The sequence below is a fragment of the Lethenteron reissneri genome, chromosome 72, assembly GCF_015708825.2.
Source record: "Lethenteron reissneri isolate LAM-NWPU_2019-01 chromosome 72, ASM1570882v1, whole genome shotgun sequence".
In the NCBI taxonomy this organism is placed as follows: domain Eukaryota; kingdom Metazoa; phylum Chordata; class Hyperoartia; order Petromyzontiformes; family Petromyzontidae; genus Lethenteron; species Lethenteron reissneri.
In genome coordinates, this window is record NC_083850.1 from 7,507,997 (window position 1) to 7,531,941 (window position 23,945).

At 43.8% G+C, this 23,945-nt stretch overlaps 1 protein-coding gene across 1 annotated transcript; it reads left to right on the plus strand.

Moving 5' to 3' along the window:
* The first annotated feature begins 5,121 nt into the window (after positions 1-5,121).
* On the plus strand, positions 5,122-23,945 carry LOC133361370 (zinc finger protein 836-like). Its single transcript, XM_061580294.1, has 5 exons — positions 5,122-5,141; positions 10,019-12,467; positions 12,950-13,082; positions 15,679-15,748; positions 19,602-23,945. The coding sequence occupies exons 2-5, from the start codon at positions 10,059-10,061 to the stop codon at positions 21,022-21,024; spliced, it is 4,035 nt and encodes a 1,344-aa protein (XP_061436278.1). The 5' UTR covers positions 5,122-5,141; positions 10,019-10,058; the 3' UTR covers positions 21,025-23,945.

The window sequence follows — 23,945 nt, forward strand, 5'->3', positions numbered from 1 at the left end:
CCTAAAGCCTACAGCTAGGCCTAAAGCCTAGAACTAGGCCTGAAACTCTCCCTTCGTATCGTACCCCCGCGTGTGTGAAAGGGAGTTATGTTTAACAATGTTACATTCCCTCATGTTTTTAAATAGAAACATTTAAATTTAAAGCTTTTACATAAATCATTAAAACATTTAAATTAAAAATTAACTCACAGCACCCTAAAGCCTACAGCTAGGCCTAAAGCCTAGAACTAGGCCTCAATCTCTCCCTTCGTATCGTCCGATTTGGTGGAGCAACATCGCCCCCTACTGCAAACACTTGGCATGACCCTACAAAAACCTTTAGACTTAGTGACGCTATCCTGGTAGCAACATCGCCCCCTACTGCAAACACTTGGCATGACACGTGTAACATTCCCTTACAATTCCCTGAGATAGCTTTTAATTAAAACTTTGAAATTAAATAAAACAACTCACAGCGCCCTAAAGCCTACAGCTAGGTCTAAAGCCTAGAACTAGGCCTGAAACTCTCCCTTCGTATCGTACCCCCGCATGTGTGAAAGGGAGTTATGTTTAACAATGTTACATTCCCTCATGTTTTTAAATAGAAACATTAAAATTTAAAGCTTTTACATGAATCATTAAAACATTTAAATTAAAAATTAACTCACAGCGCCCTAAAGCCTACAGCTAGGCCTAAAGCCTAGAACTAGGCCTCAATCTCTCCCTTCGTATCGTCTGATTTGGTGTAGCAACATCGCCCCCTACTGCAAACACTTGGCAGGACCCTACAAAAACCTTTTGACTCAGTGGGGCTTTCCTGGCTTAACAAGTGTAATAATAAACTTCGCTTCAAATTTACTTTACTGAAACGCAGCACGTTTTTTTTAACACAGAGACAAGATACATTTATTAACACAGAGACGAGATACATTTAATCGCCTTATTTGTGCACGAAAAGCACGGCGCGAGGCCTAGTGCAGCAGGCTTCGCGAGGCCTACTGCAGAGAAGGCATCGCGAGCCCTACTGCAGAGAAGGCTTCGTGAGGCCTACTGCAGAGAAGGCTTCGTGAGGCCTACTGCAGGGAAGGCTTCGCTAGGTCTACTGCAGAGAAGGCTTCGCGAGGACTAGTGCAGCAGGCTTCGCGAGGCCTAGTGCGGCAGGCTTCGCGAGGCCTACTGCAGAAAAGGCTTCGCGAGGCCTACTGCAGAGAAGGCTTCGCGAGGTCTAGTGCAGAAGGCTTTGCGAGGCCTAGTGCAGGAGGCTTCGCGAGGCCTACTGCGACAGGCTTCACGAGGCCGTCCGTCTGTCCGATAAGATGGCCGCCTGCTCCCCCTGCGATCCGTGAACTAAATGAACTAAACAAGATAGCCGTCGCATCCGGCGCAGCCAATGACATCACCTGTTGCAATCCTTGCTCTGTGGGCGCGCGAATCAGTGGGGAGGGGGGTGTGGAGGTCATTGCTCTGTGGGCGCGCGGGTCAGTGGGGAGGGGGGTGTGGACGTCATCGCTCTGTGGGCTCGTGAGTCAGTGGGGAGGGGGGTGTGGACGTCATCGCTCTGTGGGCGCGCGAGTCAGTGGGGAGGGGGGTGTGGACGTCATCGCTCTGTGGGCGCGCGGGTCAGTGGGGAGGGGGGTGTGGACGTCATTGCTCTGTGGGCTCGCGGTTCAGTGGGGAGGGGGGTGTGGACGTCATTGCTCTGTGGGCGCGCGGGTCAGTGGGGAGGGGGGTGTGGACGTCATTGCTCTGTGGGCGCGTGGGTCAGTGGGGAGGGGGGTGTGGACGTCATCGCTCACCCCCCATGCACAAATCATTTTCTTTTTAACTCCTCTATACCCGGTCGATATCCCTATACCGGTATTAGTATTATTCCTACCAGCCCACCCCGCAGGGTCCTGTTTTAATATTACAATGTAATAATAATATAAATGAAGTGCACAATAAATACAATGGGCTTGAATCATCATCAGATCTCAGAATTCAGATCTCGCCGAAGGATACAGTTCTTATAATTAAGATCATTATGCATGAACTTAAGAAGGAACCACTCAGACACTTGTGTTAAGCAACTTTATTTTCTAAACAAAAACATAACACTCTAATATGCGAACTCTTATGCTTGGAATTGTCAACACAGTACTCCTGGAGATGTGCTCCTCATTGGTCCGTACATTTAACCCTCAATGATTACGTTGTTAAACTGGGTAACAGAGCAATCGGTTAATTCCTCAGAGTAACGCGAGCATAACTGCGATAAGAAAAAGTCCTTAAAAATAAATGTGACGATATTCATACGAACGGCAATAAAGAAACATGTCCCGAATGCAAAAGTAGACCTCAATGAATTCATTGGTAGATTATGCAATTAACTAAATGTCTTGGAACAATAGTGTGCGGCAGTGTGCCTGCTTCAGCAAATGCTTATCAATTGGCTGAGGCTTCAATCATTTCGCGGGCAAGATTCTGTGATCAAAAGAAATATTTCACACAAGTCTCCCTGTGAGTGTGTGGATTCATAACGTAGGTTTCTAAACGTTTAGTTTCGTCAATGAATTCATCGGTACAGTTAAAATTAACAAAAATAACGACTAAAATACTTCTCATCGACCGTATCCACGTGACTCAATGGGCAGCAATGTTCTTCATTATCAGCTAATAGTTGACGCACTCTTATCATTCTTCTTATTATTATTAGTCCCGGTATGTGCGGTGTGTGTTTGGTGGTTTTGTCTCCTTGATCAATTCTTTGCGTCAAGCAGACGCTGAGTGATACGTGGCGAGTACGTGAGTGTGGGGGAGGGTCATACACACAGCTTCCTCGCACTCTCTCGCTCGGCGGCAGTTGGAGCTGCTGCCCACTGCTGGATGAAGAGTCGGCACGACGCTCGCCGTCGGCGGTGCGCGATGATTCTGTCGTCAGATAGCGCTGTTGTATATGTCGGATTATGAAATTTTGATAAAAGTAAAAATGCATAAATTATGATAATCATGGAGATAATCGTATTATTTTATGCGAATGCTTGCGATTATGTTAATGTGTGCAGTTATGATAATTAGGCTTAGCTTCGTTATCCAGAGTTGTTTCAATCGGGATAAAACGATTATTTTTTATTAAACATTTACTGATTATCTAAGTGTGTTTATGTTATGTTAGGTCTCCAAGTTCATTTCTCATCGCAGGTTGCAGTTCTTATGAATAAGACAGTTTTGCATGGACTTGGAAAGAAACACTCGAGATACTTCTGTGTTACCAATTTTATTCTAAACAAACATGTGGCACTCTAACAGGCAAAGGCAAAAGTATACGTCAATAGATTCATTGGCGAGATTATGAAATTAACGAAATGTTTGAGACACTGGTGGTTGAGGGCGTGTGTTTGTGTGAGCGCGTATCTGACTCTGCCTTAATTAATTCTTCGGCGAGACTCTATGACAAAGAAACAGGTTTGACACGATATTCTCTCTCTATAAACGTGTCGATTCGCAATGAGGATTTCGAGAGTTTTAGTTTGCATCGACGAATATATTGGTCGTTTATGCGATAAGAGAATAGAAAAAGGCAAGAAAAAAACTTCACACTCTTATAACCGACGGATTCTTACTCAGAGGGCCACCATTCCTTACGGCCAGCTGGGGTTCAAACTTTATAATTAGTCTTCTAATGATTGTCTAGGGTGGGTCCCATTGTGAGAGAGGTGGATTGTCTCTTGGATAAATTCTTGCATGCCCCGCGGGAAGTAGATGTGTGTGTGTGTGCCTCCTTGAGGTTGTGAGTGGGGGAGATGATACGACCCTAGTTCGGAGATCTTCCTCTCGCCCGTGCGGGTTGCAGCCGCGACTTCCTCCGCTGGGAAATGAGCGGAATCAGGCCCGCTGCGGTTCGTGGAGAGGCTTGCCCACTGGGTGGTGCTTCACGGCGCTTGGCGAAGGCACCCGTACTGTGTGACTCTGACGGCGCGGTGCCGTTCTCTGTAGCTCTGACTCTCTTTCTCTCCACTGAATTGTCGATCTCCCCTGAAATGACACATTGAGTACGTTGAGCAGGCTTAATATGTCACACAAGAGAGCACTTTTTCGACCCATTCTGTGTCACTGAAATGTGCTGCCAGTGGTGACTGTTTTTCTAAAAGATGTCTCTGGAGTGGCTCTCGCAACTCAAAAACTCTGGCCAGTGATTTACCTTTAGAAAGCCATCTCACTTCTGTGTTTTAGAGATGATGTGTGGTGAGCGCGCTGCACTACGAACCCGGCGACCCGAGTTCGATTCCCGCTCACGGCCACCACGATTATTTTTACTGGTCCTGGGCTTCCCCTAGGTCGACTCAGCCTCAAACGAGTAACTGATGTGGTGTGTGAACATCGCCACTGGGGAGACAAAGGCAGCCGGGCGTGGTGAATCCAAGTCCCGGGCGAAGCCGGGGAAGTCAAGCTAGTCTTCTATATATTAAAGGAAAATTTGTGAATGTGTTGTCTGTTCAAAATGTTTAGCGTACTTCCCGACATGCAACAAACTTGAAATTTGCCATGTGGGTACTTTGAAAAATGTACACCATGCAAAAATTATAAAAAATAAACTTTTGTATTTTGGGGGGGGGGGGGGGGAATGACCATGAAGTGTGTGGCGAGAATCGATATCTGCTGAGCGTTTGTGGTATCGATTAAAAGGGAATAGGCCGATTCTAAATAAATCTACAACCTTCGATTCCTTTGCGCGATCTAAAGAATCGAATTTTGATGCGCGAGCGTAAGTTTATTTTCCACCGCGCGTTGGGATTTATTTTAATTTATTTACATTTTATTAAAAAAAATTAATCATAAGAATAATAAAAAAAAATTCATTCGTATATGTTATGTTTTTAATTTTCTTGAAAAGTTTTTAAATAAATTTTTCCCCCAGGCAGTACCTAATAAATGAAACAAACTATCAACTGGCGGTTCATTAACATAATTTATTCATAAATGCTATCGCTAGTTCATTGTGACTGGTTCAGCATCCACGCCTCATCACTGGACATGAGCCTGTCTCATTAACATAATTTATTCAGTTACACTGCCGCTCGTTGGGGGAGGGGATTGTGTTGAACACCGTAAGTGACGTCATGTCACCTGCTGCCGCGTGACGTCACGAGCTGCTACACCGCGCTCGCTCTCACAGATCCGAGGTGAGAAGTTAACATCGTGGTTGTTGTTGTCGTGGTGGTTGTTGTCGTTTACCCAGGTAGAGCCTCTCCATCTCTCTCTCGTCAGGATATCAATTGAGTAGCAGCGAGTATGGAATCGATGTCCAGGTTGGAACATTACAACGCGGGGCCGAGCCACGCGGGGCCTTGCCTCCTGCCCTCGCCTGATTGCATTTGCTTTAATCCTCTGCTTAAGTTTAATTCGTCTTCATCTGGCTCACTACTTCATGCGACCTCCTTTGCCAGTAGCAACATATAAGAAGAGGTTTTTCCCCTTTTCTGGCAACTGAAACAGGTGTTAAGATATTCTTGGTTCTTTCGGTAAAGTCACGTAGAAGGGAAATAATAAAGTAATACAATTTCTTGCTGTGGATTTCACAGCTGACGATGATTGCTCGTGTTGGAGTCGAATCGTCGTGAGAATTGTTTTATTTTATTGTTTTTCTTCAACGTGACTTTAGGTGTGAAAAACAGCAAGAAATGTTTTGAAAAATTTCTTGCTGTGTTTTTCACAGCTAACGATGATTGCTCGTGTTGCAATCGAAACGTCGTGAGAAACTTTAATTGTTTAATATTTTTATTATTTTATAATTTCGCTTCTACTTGATGACTTTACCGAAAGAACCAAGAATATGAATCCCTGCAGTCAGGAAAGCTTCAAATCAAAATTTAGGTGTTAAGATGTTAAAACGCCGAACTGAAACCTTTTGCAAGGAATCGTGTCTGCAGCACGTTCCTTCGGAGTGGGCAGGTAGGAACTTGGTTGGACAGCGCATTCGTGCACGACAGCCAGACAACTCATACCTGGTGGGCAGTGTGGAACCTGTTGTTCCTACCTGTATAAAAAATAACTTGACTTGAGGCAACCAGGCAGCCAGCCAGGTAGCCAGCCCCCTTAACTATCGGCCCCTCCCCCTTGCTTAGGCCCCTCCCATTACCCCCCTCCCTTAGGCCCCTCCCCTGCCCAACCCCCCATATCCTTAGGCCCCTCCCCTGACCCCCCTTCCCTTAGGCCCCTCCTCTGAACCCCCCCCCCCCTCAGGCCCCTTTCATGACTCCCCCCTTCCTTAGGCCCCTCCCCTGACCCTCCTCCCTTAGGCACCTCCCCTCTCCGTACCCGGCAGTAGGTCTCCACCAATCAAAGAGCTGTTTGTAAGGTCTCCACCAATCAAAGAGCTGTGTGTATTATATATTTATTTATGCACGACAGACAGACAATAAATCCCTGGTGGGCAGTGTGGAACATTGTTCCTACCTGTATTAACCACAATATACTCGCGATCAATATGCAAACAAAACACATGCTGTGATAATCTATGCATTGTCTGTGAAACTGATTGGTCCAAACTAGAGAAGGCTTTCTTTCGAGCCTAGTCTCAAACGGTGTTAAACCAGAGTACAGCACCAAAAGGCGTACACAGCACAAAGACAACGCCACCATCAGAACAAAGCTCGGGGTGAGCAGCTACATCATGGGACCTCCTTTCCCAGTAGCAAAATATAAGAAGAGGCTTTTCCCCTTTTATCATTTACAGATTTGTACTATTTTTTGTCTTGGGATATTTTTTGTATACGGTTTATCCGTGTTTATTTCAATTGGTTGGACCATCTCTAGCTCCACCCACCTACCTTGATGCACCCACCTCAGGCCTATATAAGACCTTGTCTCAGCAGCTTTTTCCCTCACATGAAGACGATTGCTTGTGTTGCGATCGAAACGTCGTGATCTATTATTTTCTATGTAACGTGACTTGACCGAAAGACCCAAATAGTATTAATTCCTTAAGTCATGAAAGCTTTAAACAAATAAATAAATAACTATGTAGTTTGAGAAGCTCCCAATGCACCATTGGGACCTCCTTTGCCAGTAGCAAAATATGATACAGTGATACCTCGGTTCACGAACGCTTCTGTTCACGAACAACTCGGTTCACGAACAGAAAAGTTAATAAAAATATGCTCCGGTTCACGAACTCCGCTTCGGTTCACGAACAGGAGCCGCGGCCATTTTAATGCTATTTCCAGGCTGTCACATGGTTGTAACTTCCTGTAGGAAGATCGTGGAGAGAAGAAGAGACGCAGAAATACGTACTGTGAGTACTGTGAAGACACTTTCAGTGACTTTTTGCTTTTTGGTGTGCTTTTTAGCACATACAGTACTGTACTGTACTACTGTACTGTACAATACTGTACTTCCTGTATTGTACAGTTCACCTGTTTGAGTGCTTATTGAAGTCATCTCAAGCAAGGTTAGTGTTCTCTCTTTATACATTACTATACTGTACAGTACTAATGTGTATTGTAATTTGTTTCATATTTTTGTGCTTCAAAAACCAAAAAAAAAGGTCAGAACGGATTAACCGGATTTACATTGAACCCTATGGGAAAATGTGCCTCGGTTCACGACCAATTCGGTTCGCGACCAGAGTCGGTTCACGAATTAAGTTCGTGAACTGAGGTATCACTGTAATTGTTTTTTTACCCTTTTATCTGGCAACAAAACTGACACCTTTTTTTTACAAGAAGTCATGTTTGCACTGTCCTTGAAATTGATTGGTCCACACCCGAGACAGCTTTTCTTAGCCGAGTCTCACATGGTGTTGAACCAGATGACGCCAAAAGGCGTACAACTAAAAGACAATGCACCATCAGAGTGTGAGAGCTCTGGGTAAGCATTTACACCATTGGAACCTCCTTTGCCAGTAGCAAAATATGATAGTTGTTTTTTTTACCCTTTATCTGGCAACAAAACTAACACCTTTTTTGAGTTGTACGCCTTTTGGCGTCATCTGGTCCAGCACCATATTAACTGCCTTGCAGGTATGCTGCAGGGCAGTTAATAGATATTTTCTCTGCAACGACGATGAGGTCGGAAGAGCGACGCCCACATGAATAGGTGGAACGCTGGGTTCCTAAAACCTAGCAAGACAGTGGGGAGCACAGCTGGTTCATCTGACAGTCATCCCTTGACACCTGGATCATTCCCATTACCTGCTGACAAGGAATTCACACTTACATGGCCTTAAATTGCACCTATCATGGCAGTAGCACTGGGATAAGGTTACTTGCAATTCGTCATGAATGATGGATTTTTGTTTATATATGTTAATGATGCGTGTGAAATGTACGTGTATTTAGGAGTTTATCTTTGTGGGGAGCTGTGGTGCAGTAATTTCACTGCATTATGAACTCAACAATTAGTTTGATTATCACCGACAGCAAACATGATTGATAAGTGAAAGCTGAACTGCTTGTGGGCCTCTGCTATGTTGATTGATCTTAAATTAATTACATGATGAAGTGAGGAAGCGTCAATACTGAGCAGATGAAGGCGGCCAGGCATGGTTCTGGACACACCACCACTTTTTACCATGCCAGAGTGTGACAGTGTCAAGTTTGTATTTGCAGTAAATTATATTAACTATTGAACATGGAGGTTAAATCAAAACAATCGCTTATTTAGTTTCCCTCTGGAACTTTTTGGAAGAATGGAAACAGGAAAACAGGACCCTGCGGGGTGGACTGGTAGGAACGAATAACCAAAGAATATAAACATAATGCATTATTACACTTGTTTAGCCAGGAAAGCTCCACTGAGTCTAAAAGGTTTTTGTAGGGTCCTGCCAAGTGTTTGCAGTAGGGGGCGATGTTGCTACACTGAATCGGACGATACAAAGGGAGAGTGTGAGGCCAAGGTCTAGGCTTTAGGCCTAGCTGTAGGCGTTAGGCTGCTGTGAGTTAATTTTTAATTTAAATGTTTTAATTATTTATGTAAAAGCTTTAAATGTAAATGTTTCTATTTAAAAACATCAGGGAATGTAACATTGTTAAACATTAACTCCCTTTCACACATGCGGGGGTACGATACGAAGGGAGAGTTTGAGGCCTATTTCTAGGCTTTAGGCCTAGCTGTAGGCTTTAGGCCGCCGTGAGTTAATTTTAAATTTAAATGTTTTTATTATTTATGTAAAAGCTTTACATTTAAATGTTTCTATTTAAAAGCATCAGGGAATATAACATTGTTAAACATTAACTCCCTCGCACACACGCGGGGGTACGATATGAAGGGAGAGTTTGAGGCGTAGGTCGAGGCTTTAGGCCTAGCTGTAGGCTTTAGGCCGCTGTGAGTAAAATTTTAATTTAAAAGTTTTAATTAAAAGCTATCTCAGGGAATTATAAGGGAATGTTACACTTGTTTAGCCAGGAAAGCCTCATTAATTTAAATGTTATAATTAAAAGCTATCTGAGGGAATTATAAGGGAATGTTACACTTGTTTAGCCAGGAAAGCGTCACTGAGTCTAAAGGTTTTTGTAGGGTCATGTCAAGTGTTTGCAGTAGGGGGCGATGTTGCTACACGGACGGACGGACGGACGGACGATATAATCTATTGTAGGCTGGTCCACTTCGTTCCTACCAGTATTAACAGCACATATGCTGCTGAAGTTCGATCTGTTCATCCAAGCATTCAAGCAAATCTGAGCCTGGCTTCACACCTCTAAAGTTGCGATTGAACATTTATTCATGCATTTCCGCATAATACAAATAGTATTATTCCCAACAGCCTCTGCTATGTTAGCTGAAATTTGCTTTGATTAATACTACTTTTGCAGCCAGGCTGCCGAAATTGTGTGCTTGGTGTTTTGAGTTAACATTTATTTTGAAGATACTCGGGCTTCCAGGCATATTTATAACCTTTTGGCCTCTCATTGTGTGTCTTAACAGCCCGTGTGATGAATTGGGGATAATCTTGAATATATTAATAAATATAGACGTGTAAGTCATGTGTGACTGTGTATATATTCATTCCTCTGTCCCTCAATACTGATGAAGATGGTGTGGACATTTTTTCTGTCTGCAGCTGATGCTTCTTCTGATGCTTCCTCTGCAGAATTGGTCTGATGGAGCAAAGGCACTCAGCGCGGCTCGGTAGACAAAGACAACAATGGGACCAGTATGCAAACAGCATGGATTGTACTGGAAATTTTACACAGGACCAGAGATCTCCAACGGGAGAGAAACCCTTCAAGTGCACTGTCTGTGGGAAGGCGTTTAAAGATTCATCTTATCTTAAAATACACCAGAGAACACACACAGGAGAGAAACCCTTCAAGTGCACTGTGTGTGGGAAGGCATTTTCAGATTCATCTGATCTTAAAAAACACCAGAGAACACACACAGGAGAGAAACCCTTCAAGTGCACTGTGTGTGAGAAGGCATTTGCATGGTCATCATGTTTACAGATCCACCAGAGAACACACACAGGAGAGAAACCCTGTAAGTGCACTGTGTGTGGGAAGGCATTTTCAAATTCATCTTATCTTAAAATACACCAGAGAACACACACAGGAGATAAAGCCTTCAAGTGCAGTGTGTGTGAGATGGCATTTTCACAGTCATCTAATCTTAAAATCCACCAGCGAATACACACAGGAGATAAACCCTTCAAGTGCAGTGTGTGTGAGATGGCATTTTCACAGTCATCTAATCTTAAAATCCACCAGAGAACGCACACAGGAGAGAACCCCTTCAAGTGCAATGTGTGTGAGATGGCATTTTCACATTCATCAAATCTTAAAAAGCACCAGAGAACGCACACAGGAGAGAAACCCTTCAAGTGCACTATGTGCTTGAAGGCGTTTGCACATTCAACACAGCTTCATAGACACCAGAGAACGCACACAAGAAAGAAACCCTTTAAGTGCAGTGTATGTGGGAAGGCATTTTCAAGTTCGTCGTATCTTAAAATACACCAGAGAATACACACAGGAGATAAACACTTCAAGTGCAGTGTGTGTGAGATGGCATTTTCACAGTTATCTAATCTTAAAATCCACCAGAGAACGCACAAAGGAGAGAACCTCTTCAAGTGCAGTGTGTGTGAGATGGCATTTTCACAGTCATCAAATCTTAAAAAGCACCAAAGAACGCACACAGGAGAGAAACCCTTTAAGTGCAGTGTGTGTGGTAAGGCATTTTCAAGTTCCTATTATCTTAAAATACACCAGAGATCACACACAGGAGAGAAACCCTTTAAGGGCACTGTGTGTGGGAAGGCATTTTCAAATTCACATCTTAAAATCCACCATAGAACGCACAAAGGAGAGAACCCCTTGAAGTGCAGTGTGTGTGAGATGGCATTTTCACATTTATCAAATCTTAAAATACACCAGAGAACACACACAGGAGAGAAACCCTTCAAGTGCAGTGTGTGTGAGATGGCATTTTCACAGTCATCTAGTCTTAAAATCCACCAGAGAATACACACAGGAGATAAAGCCTTCAAGTGCAGTGTGTGTGAGATGGCATTTTCACAGTCATCTAGTCTTAAAATCCACCAGAGAATACACACAGGAGATAAACCCTTCAAGTGCACTGTGTGTGAGATGGCATTTTCACAGTCATCCAATCTTAAAAAGCACCAGAGAACGCACACAGGAGAGAAAGCCTTTAAGTGCAGTGTGTGTGGGAAGGCATTTTCAAGTTTATATTATCTTAAAATACACCAGAGAATGCACACAGGAGAGAAACCCTTCAAGTGCAGTGTGTGTAGGAAGGCATTTTCAAGTTCGTCTTATCTTAAAATACACCAGAGATCACACACAGGAGAGAAACCCTTCAAGTGCAGTGTGTGTGAGATGGCATTTTCACGGTCATCACATCTTAAAAAGCACCAGAGAACGCACACTGGAGAGAAACCCTTTAAGTGCAGTGTGTGTGGGAAGGCATTTTCATGTTCATATTATCTTAAAATGCACCAGAGAACACACACAGGAGAGAAAGCCTTCAAGTGCACTGTGTGTGGGAAGGCATTTTCAAGTTCATTTTATCTTACAATACACCAGAGAACACACACAGGAGAGAAACCCTTCAAGTGCACTCTGTGCGGGAAGGCGTTTGCACGGTCATCACATCTTTATAGACACCAGAGAACACACAGGCATCAGAAGACCCCCAAAGAGTGTAGTCTGAAATCGACTTGTGAAAGTCAAAGTGCTGCAATGAGCCCATCCATCCTGAAAAAAGAACCAGAAGTAAATTCCAGCTTGGACACTATGAAATGTATCAAGGTGAAATTTGAAGATGCGACAGTGACCAGCGAAGAAGTGACAGTGAAGAGCGAAGAAGTGAAGGTAAAATGTGAAGATGAACATTCAACTCCAAAATCGGACCTTAACATCAATGGAGGCAACGTGAAACAGGAGGAGAATTCTGACTATGAGGCAGAGCAAGGCAACTCCCAGCAGTTTGTGGAAGTGGAGGTGTGGGTGGACTTCTTAGACAATACAAAGTCAAATGGAGAACCTGTAGATGTGTAAGCTTGAGACAATGAAGCTCCAATAGATTCACATTTGTCACAGGCCTTTAATGAAAAGAGCGGGAAGTTGAACACTCCATTCCTAGGTTCAACCTGCAGAGTAAGAGCGGTCAGTATTTACGGACCTGTGGGTTGGGTAGATCTCTAACTATGAGCGAGAGCCAATAAGCTCCCAAGCATTCACTATGTTATAATAATATTAGCATTTATATGGTGCTTGCTTAATCGCCTCAGCAACTCGGAGTTTTGTATCATCTCATCACAAATACTTAAAGAGCACGCCTTTTGGCGTCCTCTGGATTAACACCGTTTGATACTAGGCTCTAAAGAAAGCTGTCTCTGGTGTGGACCAATCAGTTTCAAAGACAATGCATATGTTGTGTCCTATGACTAACCACACGGTGATCCGAGGGGAGAGAAATTCACGTAAAGACAGAGACACGACCCATACATCGAGACTACTGCGAGTTACAGAAGACTACAAGCGACAGAGAGTCATGCGACGGGCAGACTCCGGGGCATGGCCTCGAGATCAACAATGGGTGTTGTCTCGCAGAGAAGAGGGGCGAAGTGATGCTCGGTGCTGAGTTCGGCATGGACCGACAGAGTATCGCTGAGAGTTTTATTCTACATTCATCCTGATGTTTTGAGTCTCTTGCAAAGTCAAGGATTGCGTAAAGTTGTATTGTACTAAGCTTTCACAGTTGTTTAAGAGGTGTGCGAATACAATTTACAAGTTTTGAGAGTGAGTGCCAGCTCCCACGAGCTGCTGCAGCCCGAGAGATAGAGTGACGAGCAACGACGAGCAATCAACCGGGAGAAAGGGTGGAGGCCCAAGCATCGACCAAGCCAGCATCGCAGAGAACCAGCTGCACACGCAACCAGGCATCGCCAGAGAGCACGGAGCTGGAGAGAGAGCACAGCAGAGCCACCGAGCACGGGTGTCAGCTGCCAGCGGACGAGCGGCGAGCGCTGTCGAGCACCTTCAAAGTCAAGCGTCGTGCCGACTCAGCTCATCCAGCAGGGGAAAGAGCCTGACCAGCCGCCTGTGAGGAAGAGGAGAGCGCCGTGGGTTCGACCCACATGCACCGACCAGCACCAGCTGTGAACCAAGACAAGAGTGAGGAACGGCGACCAGCAGACGAGCTGCGGGCGATATCTGACGACGGAATCATCGCGCACCGCCGATGGCGAGCGTCGTGCCGACTCTTCATTCAGCAGTGGGCAGCAGCTCCAGCTGCCGCCAAGCGAGAGAGAGCGAGGAAGCTGTGTGTGTGACCCTCCCCCACACATTCTCGCCACGTATCACCCAGCGTCTGCTTGACGCAAAGAATTGATCAAGGAGACAAAACCACCAAACACACATACCAGGACTAATAATGAGAAGAATAATGATAAGAGTGTCAACTATTAGCTGATAATGAAGGACATTGCTGCCCATTGAGTCACGTGGATACGGTCGTTCAGAAGTATTTTATTCGTTCTTTTTGTTTATTTTAACTGTACCGATGAATTCATTGACGAAACTAAACGTTTATAAACCTATGTTACGAATCCACACACTCACAGGGAGACTTGTGTTGAAATATTTATTTTGATCACAGAATCTTGCCCGCGAATTTATTGTAGCATTAGCCAATTGATAAGGATTTGCTGAAGCAGGCACACTGCCGCACACCATTGTTCCAAGACATTTAGTTAATTGCATAATCTACCAATGAATTCATTGAGGTCTACTTTTGCATTCGGGACATGTTTCTTTATTGCCGTTCGTATGAATTTCGTCATATTTATTTTTACGGACTTTTTACTATCGCCGTATATGCTCGCGTTACTCTGAGAAATTAACCGATTGCTCTGTTACCCAGTATAACAACGTAATCATTGAGGGTTAAATGTACGGATCAATGAGGAGCACATCTCCAGGAGTACTGTGTTGACAATTCCAAGCACAAGAGTAGGTTTTAATGCACCAGCTGGGAGAAAGGCCCTGGCTCAGTCTCTTTCAAAATCTCTGCTAGTGTTTGAAACATGTCAAAAGTTCCAATGTTCACTCGTCGCCCCCATAATTCCAGTTTGGCTTTGAATGCAGCCACTTTATCTGCCGAATTGAACAGAGTTGTCGATCTCCCCTGAAATGACTCATTGAGTACGTTGACTGGCTTAATATGTCACACAAGTGAGCAAGTTTTTCGACCCATTCTGTGTCACTGAAATGTGTTGCCAGTGGTGACTGTTTTTCTAAAAGATGTCTCTGAAGTGGCTCTCGCAACTCAAAAACTCTGGCCAGTGATCTACCTTTAGAAAGCCATCTCACTTCTGTGTTTTAGAGATGATGTGTGGTGAGCGCGCTGCGCTACGAATCCGGCGATCCGAGTTCGATTCCCGCTCACGGCCACCACGATTATTTTTACTGGTCCTGGGCTTCCCCTAGGTCGACTCAGCCTCAAACGAGTAACTGATGTGGTGTGTGAACATCGCCACTGGGGAGACAAAGGCGGCCGGGCGTGGTGAATCCAAGTCCCGGGCGAAGCCGGGTAGTCAAGCTAGTCTTCTATATATCAAAGGAAAATTTGTGAATGTGTTGTCCGTTCAAAATGTTTAGCTGTACTTCCCGACATGCAACAAACTTGAAATTTGCCATGTGGGTACTTTGCAAAATGTACACCATGAAAAAATTATAAAAAAATAAACTATTTTTTTTTGGGGGGGGGGGGGGGGGGATGACCATGAAGTGTGTGGCGAGAATCGATATCTGCTGAGCGTTTGTGGTATCGATTAAAAGGGAATAGGCCGATTCTAAATAAATCTACAACCTTCGATTGCTTTGCGCGATCTAAAGAATCGAATTTTGACGCGCGAGCGTAAGTTTATTTTCCACAGCGCGTTGGAATTTATTTACATTTTATAAAAAAAGTTATTCATAAGAATAATAATAAAAAAAATTCATTTGTATAAATTATGTTTTTAATTTTCTTGAGAAGTTTTTCAATACATTTTTCCCCCAGGCAGTACCTAATAAATGAAACAAACTATCAACTGGCGGTTCATTAACATAATTTATTCATAAATGCTATCGCTAGTTCATTGTGACTGGTTCAGCATCCACGCCTCATCACTGGACATGAGCCCGTCTCATTAACATAAGTTATTCAATTACACTCCCGCTCGTTGGGGGAGGGGATTGTGTTGAACACCGTAAGTGACGTCATGTCACCTGCTGCCGCGTGACGTCACGAGCTGCTACACCGCGCTCGCTCTCACAGATCCGAGGTGAGAAGTTAACATCGTTGTTGTCGTGGTGGTTGTTGTTGTTGTCGTGGTTGTTGTTGTTTACCCAGGTAGAGCCTCTCTCCGTCTCTCTCTCGTAGGGATATCAATTGAGTAGCAGCGAGTATGGAATCGATGTCCAGGTTGGAACATTACAACGCGGGTCTAGCCACGCGGGGCCTTGCCTCCTGCCCTCGCCTGATTGCATTTGCTTTAATCCTCTGCTTAAGTTTAATTCGTCTTCATCTGGCTCACTACTTCATGCGACCTCCTTTGCCAGTAGCAACATATAAGAAGAGGTTTTCCCCTTTTCTGGCAACAAAACAGGTGTTAAGATATTCTTGGTTATTTCGGTAAAGTCACGTAGAAGGGAAATAATACAATTTCTTGCTGTGGATTTCACACCTGACGATTTCTCGTGTTGCAGTCGAATCGTGATATTTTTTTATTTGATTGTTTTTCTTCTACGAGACTTTAGGTGTGAATAACAGCAATAATTTTTTAGAAATTTTGTTGTTGTTTTTCACACCGGATTGCTGGTGTTGCAGTCGAAACGTCGTGAGAATTTTTATTTTATTTTATTGTTTTTCTTCTACGTGACTTTAGGTGTGAAAAACAGCAAGAAATTTTAGGAAAATGTTTTTAATTTTCTTGCTGTGTTTTTCACACCTGACGATGATTGCTCGTGTTGCAGTCGAAACGTCGTGAGAAATTTTAATTGTTTTATATTTTTATAATTTTATAATTTCGCTTCTATTTGATGACTTTACCGAAAGAACCAAGAAGATGATTCCCTGCTGTCAGGAAAGCTTCAAATCAAAATTTACGTGTTAAGATGTTTAAACGCCGAACTGAAACCTCTTGCAAGGAATCGTGTCTGCATTAACCACAATATACTCGCGATCAATATGCAAACAAGAAACATGCTGATAATTGTTTTTTTACCCTTCTATCTGGCAACAAAACTGACACCTTCAGTCATAATGCATTATGACTACATGTATTGTGGTCTATGTAAACATGACTACTTGTAAACAAGGTGTCAGTTTTGTTGCCAGATAAAAGGGTAAACAACCAATTATCATATTTTTACTGGCAAATGAGGTTCCAATGGTGAAGAAACATGCTGTCATAATAAATGCATTGTCTATGAAACTTTTTTGTCCACACCAGAGACGGCTTTCTTTCGAGCCTAGTCTCAAACGGTGTTAGACCAGAGGACAGCGCCAAAAGGCGTACACAGCACAAAGACAACGCCACCATCAGAACAATGACAGATCGGGGTGAGCAGCTACATCATGGGAACCTCCTTTGCCAGTAGCAAAATATAAGAAGAGGCTTTTCCCCTTTTATCATTTACAGATTTGTGCTATTTTTTTGTCTTGGGATATTTTTTGTATACGGTTTCTCCGTGTTTGTTTCAATTGGTTGGACTAGCTCCACCCACCTACCTTGATGCACCCATCTCAGGCCTATATAAGACCTTGTCTCAGCAGCTTTTTCTCTCACCTGAAGACGATTGCTTGTGTTGGGATCGAAACGTCGTGATCTATTATTTTCTATGTACGCGACTTGACCAAAAGACCCAAAGAATATTCAATTTCTGCAGTCAAGAAAGCTTTAAATCAATAAATAACTACATAGTTTGATTAGCTCCCAATACACCATTAGAACCTCCTTTGACAGTGGCAAAATATGAATATCGGTTTTTTTACCCTTTTTGTCTGGCAACAAAACTGACACCTTTTCTTACAAGGAGCCATGTTTGCATTGACCACAATACCTGCGGAGAGAATACAAACAAATATGCACTGTCCTTGAAATTGATTGGTCCACACCGAGACAGCTTTTCTTAGAGCCTAGTCTCACATGCTGTTGGACCAGATGACGCCAAAAGGCGTACAACTCAAAGACAATGCACCATCAGAGTATGAGAGCTCGGGGTAAGCATTTATACCATTGGAACCTCCTTTGCCAGTCGCAAAATATGATAATTGTTTTCTTTACCCTTTTATCTGGCAACAAAACTGACACCTTTTTTGAGTTGTACGCCTTTTGGCGTCATCTGGTCCAACACCATACTAACTGCCCTGCAGATATGCTGCAGGGCAGTTAATAGATATTTTACTGGTAGGAACGAAGTGAACCAGCCTACAATAGATTATATCGTCCGTCCGTCCGTGTAGCAACATCGCCCCCTACTGCAAACACTTGGCAGGACCCTACAAAAACCTTTAGACTCAGTGACGCTTTGATGGCTAAACAAGTGTAACATTCCCTTATAATTCCCTGCGATAGCTTTTAATTAAAACATTTAAATTAAAAATTAACTCACAGCGGCCTGAAGCCTACAGCTAGGCCTAAAGCCTAGAATTAGGCCTCAAACTCTCCCTTCGTATCGTACCCCCGCGTGTGTGAAAGGGAGTTAATGTTTAACAATCTTACATTCCCTGATGTTTTTAAAATAGAAACATTTACATTTAAAGCTTTTACATTAATAATTAAACATTTAAATAAAAAATTTACTCACAGCGGCCTAAAGCCTACAACTAGCCTAAAGCCTAGAACTAGGCCTCAAACTCTCCCTTCATATCGTCCGATTTGGTGTAGCAACATCACCCCCTACTGCAAACACTTGGCAGGACCCTACAAAAACCTTTACACTCAGTGAGGCTTTCCTGGCTAAACAAGTGTAATAATACATTATGTTTATATTCTTTGGTTATTCGTTCCTACCAGCCCACCCCGCAGGGACCTGTTCTCTGAAACAACGATGAGATCGGAAGAGCGACGCCCACATGAATAGGTGGAACGCTGGGTTCCTAAAACCCAGCAAGACATTGGGGAGCACAGCTGGTTCATCTGTCAGTCATCCCTTGACACCTGGATCATTCCCATTACCTGCTGACAAGGAATCCACACTTACATGGCCTTAAATTGCACCTATAATGGCATTACCACTTGGATAAGGTTACTTGCAATTCGTCATGAATGGTGGATTTTTGTTTATATATGTTAATGATGCATGTGAAATGTATGTGTATTTAAGAGTTTATCTTTGTGGGGAGCTGTTGTGCAGTTATTTCACTGCATTATGAACTCAACAATTAGTTTGATTATTACCGACAGCAAACATGATTGATAAGTGAAAGCTGAACTGCTTGTGGGCCTCTGCTATGTTGATTGATCTTAAATTAATTACATGGTGAAGGGAGGAAGCGTTAATACTGAGCAGATGAAGGCGTCCAGGCATGGTTCTGTACACACCACCACTTTTTACCATGCCAGTGTGTGACAGTGTCAAGTTTGTATTTGCAGTAAATTATATTAACTATTGAACATGGAAGTTAAATCAAAACAATCGTTTATTTTAGCTTCCCTCTGGAACTTTTTGGAAGAATGGAAACAGGAAATTAACAGCACATATGCTGCTGAAGTTAGATCTGTTCATCCAAGCATTCAAGCAAATCTGAGCCTGGCTTCACACCTCTAAAGTTGAGATTGAACATTTATTGATGCATTTCTGCATAATACAAATAGTATTATTCCCAACAGCCTTTGCTATGTTAGCTGAAATTTGCTTTTATAAATACTACTTTTGCAGCCAGGCAGCCGAAATTGTGTGCTTGGTGTTTTGGGTTAACAGGCATATTTATAACCATTTGCCCTCTCATTGTGTGTCTTAACATCCCGTGTGATGAATTGGGGATAATCTTGAATATATGAATAAAGATAGACGTGTAAGTCATGTGTGACTGTGTATATATTCATTCCTCTGTGCCTCGATACTGATGAAGATGGTGTGGACATTTTTTTCTGTCTGCAGCTGATGCTTCTTCTGATGCTTTCTCTGCAGAATTGGTCTGATGGAGCAAAGGCACTCAGCGCGGCTCGGTAGACAAAGACAACAATGGGACCAGTATGCAAACAGCATGGATTGTACTGGAAATTTTACACAGGACCAGAGATCTCCAACAGGAGAGAAACCTTTCAAGTGCATTGTGTGTGGGAAGGCATTTTCAGATTCATCTGCTCTTAAAAAACACCAGAGAACACACACAGGAGAGAAACTCTTCAAGTGCACTGTGTGTGTGAAGGCATTTTCAAGTTCATTTAATCTTAAAAAACACCAGAGAACACACACAGGAGAGAAACCCTTCAAGTGCAGTGTGTGTGAGATGGCATTTTCACAGTCATCTAATCTTACAATCCACCAGAGAACGCACAAAGGAGAGAACCCCTTCAAGTGCAGTGTGTGTGAGAAGGCATATACAAGTTCATCTTATCTTAAAATACACCAGAGAACACACACAGGAGAGAAACCCTTCAAGTGCAGTGTGTGTTGGAAGGCATTTTCAAGTTCATTTTATCTTAAAAAACACCAGAGAACACACACAGGAGAGAAACCCTTCAAGTGCAGTGTGTGTGAGATGGCATTTTCACAGTCATCAAATCTTAAAATGCACCAGAGAACGCACACTGGAGAGAAACCCTTTACGTGCAGTGTGTGTGGGAAGGCATTTTCAAGTTCGTCTTCTTTTAAAATACACCAGAGAATACACACAGGAGAGAAACCCTTCAAGTGCAGTGTGTGTGAGATGGCATTTTCAAGTTCATCTAGTCTTAAAATCCACCAGAGAACGCACAAAGGAGAGAACCCCTTCAAGTGTGGTGTGTGTGAGATGACATTTTCATATTCATCAAATCTTAAAATGCACCAGAGAACGCACAAAGGAGAGAAACCCTTTAAGTGCACTGTGTGTGGGAAGGCATTTTCAAGTTCGTCTTATCTTAAAATACACCAGAGATCACACACAGGAGAGAGACCCTTCAAGTGCACTCTGTGCGGGAAGGCGTTTGCACAGTCGCCACATCTTCATAGACACCAGAGAACACACAGGCATCAGAAGACCCCCAAGGAGTGTAGTCTGAAATCGACTTGTGAAAGTCAAAGTTTTGCACTGAGCCCATCCCTCCTGAAAAAAGAACCTGAAGTAAATTCCAGCTTGGACACTATGAAATATATCCAGGTGAAATGTGAAGACGCAACAGTGAAGAGCGAAGAAGTGACAGTGAAGAGCGAAGAAGTGAAGGTCAAATGTGAAGATGAACATTCAACTCCAAAATCGGACCTTCACATCAATGGAGGCAACGTGAAGCAGGAGGAGAATTCTGACTGTGAGGCAGAGCGAGGCAACTCCCAGCAGTGTGTGGAAGTGGAGGTGTGGGTGGACTTCTTAGACAATACAAAGTCAAATGGAGAACCTGTAGATGTGTAAGCTTGAGACAACGAAGCTGCAATAGATTCACATTTGTCACAGGCCTTTAATGAAAAGAACGTGAAGTTGAACATTCCATTCCTAGTTTCAACCTGCAGAGTAAGAGCGGTCATTATTTGCGGACCTGTGGGTTGGGTAGATCTCTAACTAGGAGCGAGAGCCAATAAGCTCCCAAGCATTCACTATGTTATAATAATATCATTTATATGGTGCTTGCTTAATTGCCTCAGCAACTCTGAGTTTGTTATCATCTCATCACAAACACTGAAAGAGCACGCCTATTGGCGTCCTCTGGATTAACACCGTTATTAGGCTCGAAAGAAAGCTGTCTCTGGTGTGGACCAATCAGTTTCAAAGACAATGCATATGTTGTGTCCTATGACTAACCACACGGCGATCCGAGGGGAGAGAATTTCACGTAAAAACAGAGGCACGACCCATACATCGAGACTACTGCGAGTTACAGAAGACTATAAGCGACAGAGAGTACTGCGACGGGCAGACTCCGGGGCATGGCCTCGAGATCAACAATGGGTGGTGTGTCTCGCAGATAAGAGAGGCAAAGTGATGCTCGGTGCTGAGTTCGACATGGACCGACAGAGTATCGCTGAGAGTTTTATTCTACATTTATCCTGATGTTTTGAGTCGCTTGCAAAGTCAAGGATTGCGATAAGTTGTATTAAGCTTTCACAGTTGTTCAAGAGGTGTGCAAATACAATTTACAAGTTTTGAGCGTGAGTTCCAGCTCCCACGAGCAGCTGCGATCAGCAGGCTTCGGGGAACCTGCCCCCGTGACTGGCACATCGTCAACGAGCTGCACCAGCAGAAGCCACGAGTCTATGAAATCAACACAAAGAGTTGAATTACTGCAAGCAGCAAGCTCTGGGGTGGGACTCTGCAATCAACCAAGGATGAAGAGGCTTGCCGAGTACCAATGGGTCACCGAGTACGAGCTCGGGGCTGACAGAAGAAGTATCGCTCAAAGTTGTTCTACACTGAGTACCAGCTCCCACGAGCAGCTGCAGCCCGAGAGATAGAGTGACGAGCAACGACGAGCAATCAACCGGGAGAAAGGGTGGAAGCCCAAGCATCGACCAAGCCAGCATCGCAGAGAACCAGCTGCACGCGCAACCAGGCATCGCCAGAGAGCACGGTAGCCAGAGAGAGAGCGCAGCAGCGCCACCGAGAAAGGGTGTCAGCTGCCAGCGGACGAGCGGCGAGCGCTGTCGAGCACCTTGAAAGACAAGCATCGTGCCGACTCAGCTCATCCAGCAGGGGAAAGAGCCTGACCAGCTGCCTGTGAGGAAGAGGAGAGTGCCAGCGAGAGCGCCGTGGGTTCGACCCACACACACCGACCAGCACCAGCTGTGAACCAAGACACGAGTGAGGAACGGCGACAAGCAGACGAGCTGCGGGCGCTATCTGACGACGGAATCATCGCGCACTGCTGACGGCGAGCGTCGTGCCGACTCTTCACCCAGCAATGGGCAGCAGCTTCAGCTGCCGCCGAGCGAGAGAGAGCGAGGAAGCTGTGTATATGACCCTCCCCCACACTCGCATACCACGTATCATCCAGCGTCTACTTGACGCATAGAATTGATCGAGGAGACAAAACCACCAAACACACACATACCGCACATACCGGGACTAATAATAATAACAATAATGATAAGAGTGTGTCAAGTATTAGCTGATAGTGAAGAACATTGCTGCCCATTGAGTCACGTAGATACGGTCATTGAGAAGTTTTTTAGTCGGTCTTTTTGTTAATTTTAACTACCGATGAATTCATTGACGAAACTAAACATTTAGAAACCTTTGTTACGAATCCACACACTCACAGGGGAGACTATTGTGTTTAAATCTTTCTTTTGATCACAGAATCTTGCCCGCAAATTTATTGAAGCCTTAGCCAATTGATAAACATTTGCTGAAGCAGGCACACTGCCACACACCATTGTTCCAAGACATTTAGTTAATTACATAATCTACCAATGAATTCATTGAAGTCTACTTTTGCATTGGGGACATGTTTCTTTATTGCCGTTCGTATGAATATCGTCACATTTATTTTTAAATCCTTTATATTAAGTTCGCTTGCTTGCTTGCTTGCGTGCTTGCTTGCTTGCTTGCGTGCTTGCTTGCTTGCTTAGGACCGTGCAAATCTTTCGCTCGTTTTTTAACCCACTTCCCGTGATCCAATTGAGCTGACATTTTCCACACAGACTCGTTGTGCGAGACAATGTTCGTGAAAAATTTTTTCAAAAATGTAACACTTTTTAGGCAAAAATTTTTTATTTTACATTTATTCAAATACAACTCATTCATGGCTTTGGCTGAACGTCACAGTATAGGAGCCCAGAGCGTAACCCCTCCACAGGCCATGGCGGAGTAGCGCAGTTGGTAGCGCCCTCGCTTCCCATGCCAAAGGTCGCGGGATCGATCCCCGCGTCCTCCACAGGCGAATATATTTTTAAATCCTTTATATTAAGTTTGCTTGCTTGCTTAGGACCGTGCAAATCTTTCGGTCGTTTTTTAACCCACTTCCCGTGATTCAATCGAGCTGATATTTTCCACACAGACTCGTTGTGCGTGACAATTAATTTTCGTCAAAAAAATTTCCGAAAGTTTACACTGTTTAGTGAAAACAAATTAAATATGTAATTACCAATTGCTTAATACTGGCAGACAATCATCTGACCCATAGGTGGCAGCCATCTCAAGCCAGAGGACGAGAGGACTCTAGCCGCCACGCATATAAAGGATTTAGAGTGAAAAACTTTGTTTTTACGGGTTAAGTTTTTTAAGGACTTTTTCCTATGCTCGCGTGACTCTTAGGAATTAACCTATTGCTCTGTTACCCAGTTTAACAGCGTAATCATGGAGGGTTAAATGGTCGGATCAATGAGGAGCACATCTCC

Bases quoted from the DNA above. Each gene is read 5' to 3' on its own strand.
- LOC133361370 (XM_061580294.1), top strand. From the start codon at position 10,059: ATGGAGCAAAGGCACTCAGCGCGGCTCGGTAGACAAAGACAACAATGG. The intron at 12,468-12,949 runs GATGTGTAAGCT...TGCGAGTTACAG, and splicing joins AGTCAAATGGAGAACCTGTA to AAGACTACAAGCGACAGAGA. The intron at 15,749-19,601 runs GTGAGAAGTTAA...CTTTCTCTGCAG, and splicing joins CTCGCTCTCACAGATCCGAG to AATTGGTCTGATGGAGCAAA.